General features: G+C 38.4%; 1 protein-coding gene across 1 annotated transcript in view; it reads left to right on the forward strand.

Moving 5' to 3' along the window:
* The first annotated feature begins 3,061 nt into the window (after nucleotides 1-3,061).
* The window catches only part of LOC107475573 (cytochrome P450 704C1), a 15,582-nt gene continuing 12,643 nt past the window's right edge, over nucleotides 3,062-6,000 (forward strand). The window contains exons 1-3 of the mRNA XM_016095236.3: nucleotides 3,062-3,618; nucleotides 4,725-5,018; nucleotides 5,246-5,593. Coding sequence (XP_015950722.1) covers nucleotides 3,106-3,618; nucleotides 4,725-5,018; nucleotides 5,246-5,593 — 1,155 coding nt within the window. The 5' untranslated portion in view covers nucleotides 3,062-3,105. The remainder of the gene's footprint in view (nucleotides 3,619-4,724; nucleotides 5,019-5,245; nucleotides 5,594-6,000) is intronic.

A 6,000-nucleotide genomic window follows, 5' to 3' on the forward strand; every position in this document is an offset into this window, starting at 1 on the left:
CTTTGTGCTGATTATGGCTTCAAAATCATTGATCGTTTTTCTTCCCAGGATGATATTATAGGCGGTGGAGTCTCGGAGGATCACGAACTCGGCCATCGACGATCTCCTGCCCTGGGATTGCCCTATTGAGATTGGCAAGGATATTATTCCATCCGGTTTGATGAAGTGGTCGCCCAATCCTATTACCCCGTGTTGGTGAGTCGTCAGATCGGCATCCTTTAACCCTATCGCGTCGAACACGTTGCGGAACATGATGTTGGAATCTGCTCCCGTGTCAACAAGGATGCGCTTGACGAGGCCAGTACCTACTCTGGCCGTTATGACCATGGGTGGGTTTTCCGGGATGTCGTCGAACCACTGGTCTTCTGGGCCGAAAGAAATGAATGGAGGCTTCTTAGGGTTCCGGGTCGACGAGGAGGAGATCGACAGTATCTTGGCGTCCTTCTTATGTGCGGATTTGGATCTTGGTGCGGCGTTTTTGGCCGTCACTACGTTTATCACGGTGAGGCCGTGTTCTCCACCTTCTGGCTCTTGCCGCCTTTTTGCCGAACGGGTTTTGCCTTCCTCGTCTTGGTCGCGATAGCGCCTCCTTGGCTCCCTGATTAGGTGGGAGAAGGCCGCTAGTTTACCTTCCCTTATCGCTTGTTCCAACGCATCCTTTAGGTCGAAACAATCTTGCGTTAGGTAACCGTAACCCTTGTGGTAATCACAATAAAGGTTCTTGTTCCCTCCGGTGCGGTCTTTGAGTGGTCGGGGCTTCGGCAGGATTCCTTTCTCGACTATTTGTTGGTAAACTTCTACGATGGGGAGATTGAGCGGGGTGTAGTTGGTGAATTTTCCGACTCGGGGGAACGTCCTTTGTGCCTTACTCAGCGCCTCTTCCCTGGTTTGTCCCTTCGGCCTTTCCCCGTTGCCCTGTTGACGGGTTTGGTTGTAGCTAGGCTGCCGCTTATTGGCGGCCACGACTCGGCTGACTTCCTCGTCGTTTATGTACTCCTTGGCCACCGTCTAGATTTCATGCATTGTCCACACCGGTTTCGTGGTAAGGTGTTTTCGGAAGTTCTCGTTGAGGAGGCCGTTTGTCAGGCAAAGACTGGCCACCGAGTCGGTTAAGCCGTCGATTTCCAAGCATTCGTCGTTGAACCGATCTAGGTATCTCCTGGTCAGTTCTCCTCGTCTCTGGGTTATCCCTAGAAGGTTGATAGGGTGCTTGGCCTTCGCTATCCGTGTTGTAAATTGTGCTAGGAATGCACGGCTGATGTCCGAGAAATTGTAGATGGAACCTTGTGGGAGGCCGTTAAACCATCTGATCGTTGGCCCTGCTAAGGTTACCGGGAAGGCGCGGCATCTTACTTCGTCCCCTACTCCCTCCAGATTCATCCTGGCCTCAAAGGCCGTGAGGTGTTCTAGAGGGTCTTGAGTTCCGTCGTACCTCATGTCCGTTGGTTTGTCGAAGTGTTTCGGCAACCGGACCTCGAGGATGGATCGGTGGAATGGGGTAACGCCCATTATCACAGGTTGTCGTGTTCTCTCGGATCTCTCTTCCCCGTCTTCGCGACCTCTCGCCGATCGGCGGGTCAGTCTGCCGCGGGAGTAGATGATCCTGTCATTTCGTCTTCTCGGTATGGGTGACTCCTCCCGCGTGCTCTCCGCTTCCGTTCGGGATGCGGATGTACGCCGCGGGTATGGCGCTATCGCCGCCTGTTCCCCCGAATGGTCGTGTTCTCGTGTGTTGTTGGGGGGACCTCCGCCGCCCCCTTAGCGAGGCGACGGAGGCCGCCCCCTCCGCTCCGGCTGCTCGGGCTTGGTCTCCGGGACCCAGCACGACTTCCATTTAGGCAGGGAATCCCCACAGACGGCGCCAATGTTCGGTTATCGGTTTCCGGACAGATCGGGTGAGTAGGTGAGGGAGTAAGGACGCCCTAGCTTTGGCCGCACTGGAATCGGGTTTGCCGAGTAGCCGAGCACTTGTCATGGAGAGAGAATGAGGGGGGCGCCACTTGCAAGGACACTCCGACGCTCAAGTCAGTGATGTGCAGGCGGGCAGAATAGTTAGGTGGAAGGATATGACGTACCTTGGGAAGGGCAAGTCCTTCCCCATTTATACTTGTCAGAGGTGGGCCCAGAGGGGACGAGCCCACTTTCCACGAAGATTCCTCCCAGCTGTGTTAGGGGGATGTGAGGACGCGTGTTCAGGTGTCGTGGCAAGCGCTGAGAGCTTGACCGTTCGGGTCGGGTTCTCGACGGGTCGGGCCGACCCGTACGTAGCTTTGGGCCAGCCCACAACACCTACTAATTCGAAACGACTCAATTCGATTTAGCCTTTACTAATTCGAATCTACTTGATTCGAATTACATGCAACTCGTCCCAATTGTAATTCGAATCATGTTGTTTCGATTTACTTGTATTTGCAGTTCGAATCAACTTGATTCGAATTATATATATTTGCTCGTTGGTGGATTGCTAAAAAAATTTTTGTTTTGGCTAATTTAGGTAATAAAGATCTCCCATTGGTTTATTTAGATTTTTTACCCTATTAACTAATTAAGAGTTAATTTTCTATACTTATATATTATTTTACTTTAATTTCGCTATCTATATATTCTTTATAAAATTACTTTTTTCCACCACATCAGTATCTGCACCCATTTGTTTAATTACAAACAAAGTCCAAACATACCAATAAGAAATAGACAAAGTTTTATGTCACTGTTAAGGTGACTAATAATTTCTGTTAAAACATTTCTTTTGTACATAAAAACAAATCACTTGACTATATATAATATAGAATTTTAAAATGTTTGATTGTTAAGCAACAATATATAATTAAAGTAAAAGAGTTTTGAATTGCCATTAATTAGATAATTTGCATTTGTAGGGCTTTGAAATTAACGACTAACTGATGGAATAAAATATTTTATCCGATGTAACAATATATAAATTAAATCCTTACTACTAAAAAAGAAAAGTATTACTTTGAAGCAATTTGTCTTATTGGCTAAGCTGTTTTCATAATTTAATTTTCAACAAATAAATAGAACTCAAATCCCTTCACCTACAAAAATATACAAAACCATTTCACCTTTGATCACACACATACAACAATGGAAGTTTTATCCACCATGTTGACTTTCATACCTTTTTCTTTTCTATGTCTCTTCTTAGGCTTATGTTTCATGATGTTAAAGGGAAAATCCATAGGTAACTCAAACTATGCACCATGCAAAGGCACAGTGTTTAACCAACTCCTCCACTTCAAGAACCTCCATGACTACCATACAGAACTGGCCAAGACGAATCCGACTTTCCGGCTACTCACGCCGGATCAGAGCGAATTGTACACGGTGGACACGAGAAACGTGGAGCACATATTGAAAACAAAGTTTGATAAGTACTCAAAAGGGAAGTACAATCAAGATGTTTTGAGTGATCTTTTTGGTGAAGGGATTTTTGCTGTTGATGGTGAGAAGTGGAGGCAACAAAGGAAGCTTGCTAGCTATGAATTTTCCACAAGAGTTCTTAGGGACTTTAGTTGCTCTGTTTTTAGAAGGAATGCTTCTAAGTTGGTTAGAGTTTTATCTGAATTTTCTCATCAAGGTGTGGCTTTTGATTTGCAAGTAAGTGGTTTTCCTTTTTACTATAAAGTTGTGTTATCATTCTAGTAGCTTAATTTGTTATCAATGTTTTGTATTAAATCCGTCTAAGTTATTCATGGAAATAATTCCAAATTTATATATAAAAAAAGAGTTGTCACTTTTTGTAATAGCTAAAATAAAAATTGTGGAATTTTTTTGACATCAAACTATGAAGCAAGTATTAAAATCTTTGAAGAAAAAAAAAAGAGAGAAAACAAGAACTTGAGCCTTCTCCAAGTCCTTTTAGAAATGATTTTGGTTGTATACAGCATATAAATTTATGTATTACTTATTTTGAGTTTTTGTTTATATATAGTGATGATATTTTCGAGTGAATTTATAGTCCCAAGGTTGCAGTATTTGTTTTGTTATTATATTCTATTATTATATCAAAGTTGCCAATAAAATAAAATCCATATATTAAACCCCATATACAAAAGTTTTAAAATTGGATAATTAACTTGTAATAAGATTTAGTACTTGTTTGAGTATCATTATCTTGATAAAGAAAGATTTTTTTTTTAATGAAAAAAGATCTTTTTATTTTTTAGTATATTTGGCAAATTTCTAGTAATAAAAGTAAAAGCACTAAAAAAAACATCTTTTTTGAGAAGCTACAATTTACATCTTTTTTAAAATATCTTTTTTCTTAAAAAAAATATTTTTCATGTAATAAATAAATAAATAATTATTTATATTGTTATACCCAAACATAATTGATAGATAAAAATATATTTTTACATGAAATATTCAAACATAAAATTACTTTTATTTTTTCATAAAATCTTTAAAAAAAATAACTCGAAAAAATATATTTTTTTAAAAGTTTACCCAAACAAACTCTTACTATATTAAAGTTCCTTTTTCAAATGCTAAAATTTTATTATCAATAATGCTAAAGAAAATAAAAATAGTCAAAACTTATTTTATTTAGTATTCATTAATTATTATAATAATTAATAAATACAAAATAAAATAAACTCGGACTATTTTTTAATTAATTTATTTTGGTTACCAAACATTTTTATTTCACTGTATGGACTTATGAGTTTATGATCCCATCAACATGTTTTTTTTTTTCTTTGTAGGATTTATTAATGAGATCCGCTTTGGACTCAATTTGTGAAGTTGGGTTTGGAACAGAATTAAATTGCTTAGAAAAATCAAGCAAAGAAGGAGTTGAGTTCATGAAGGCCTTTGATGAATCAAATGCATTGATTTATTGGCGCTATGTTGATCCATTTTGGAAGATCAAGAGGTTCCTTAACATTGGTAGTGAAGCTACCCTTAAGAAAAAGATTAAATTAATGGATGATTTTGTCCATGGAGTAATTAAGGCCAGAAAAGCACAATTGGCAGTTCAACATGAAGAGTCTTCTTCTGTGAGTTGACCAATTTCTTATCTCTTTCTAAATCTATGATGACTATTATTTTCTTGTTCACGCACGTGAGTAAGTAATAATATACTATCAAATAGTACAGTACAAAAAAAATATATTTTTAGTGACAATTTATTTTATCTTTAATGGTAAGAGTTTAATTTGTTGGATTAACAATGCTATAGTAATTCAAAATCTAATGTAGTATTAGTACACCGTTTGAATTTCAGAATGTTAAAGAGGATATACTGTCAAGGTTTTTGATGGAGAGCAAGAAGGATCCAAAAACTATGACAGATAAGTATTTGAGGGATATAATTATGAACTTTATGTTAGCTGGAAAAGACTCAAGTGCAAACACTCTCACATGGTTCTTCTACATGCTTTGCAAGAACCCTCTTCTTCAGGAAAAGATTGCACAAGAAGTGAGAGATAATGTCACTTGTTATAGTAGCCATCAAGGAGAAGAAAACATTGATGAGTTTGTGTCCAATTTAACAGATGATACCATTGATAAAATGCATTATCTTCATGCTGCATTGACAGAGACATTGAGACTCTACCCTGCTGTCCCTCTGGTATAATATATAAGTATTGATTATATTATGTGTATACCAAAATCAGTCATTAAAATTAGCCATCGGTATAAAATATGTGTTGGAATACAAATACACATTCACAATAAATTAAACCACACATATATTTATACACAAATATATTGATGACTGATTTTAGTAGCTGATTTTAGCGTACAAATATCATTTTCATATAAGTAAATACTAACTTTTATGATTTTGATCAAAATTATCTTCAGTTATCTCTTCTTTACTCACACTTGCTACTTATCCACTTTAATCTCTAGTTCTCTACCCATTTTAGAAAAAAAAAAAGCTATTTATATATTAAATACTTTTCACACCTGCATGAAACAATCATGTTATGTATGTGTAAATAAAAAATAATCACACAATCAGCTATTTATATA

The sequence above is a fragment of the Arachis duranensis genome, chromosome 2 (genome assembly GCF_000817695.3).
Source record: "Arachis duranensis cultivar V14167 chromosome 2, aradu.V14167.gnm2.J7QH, whole genome shotgun sequence".
Classification (NCBI taxonomy): Eukaryota; Viridiplantae; Streptophyta; class Magnoliopsida; order Fabales; family Fabaceae; genus Arachis; species Arachis duranensis.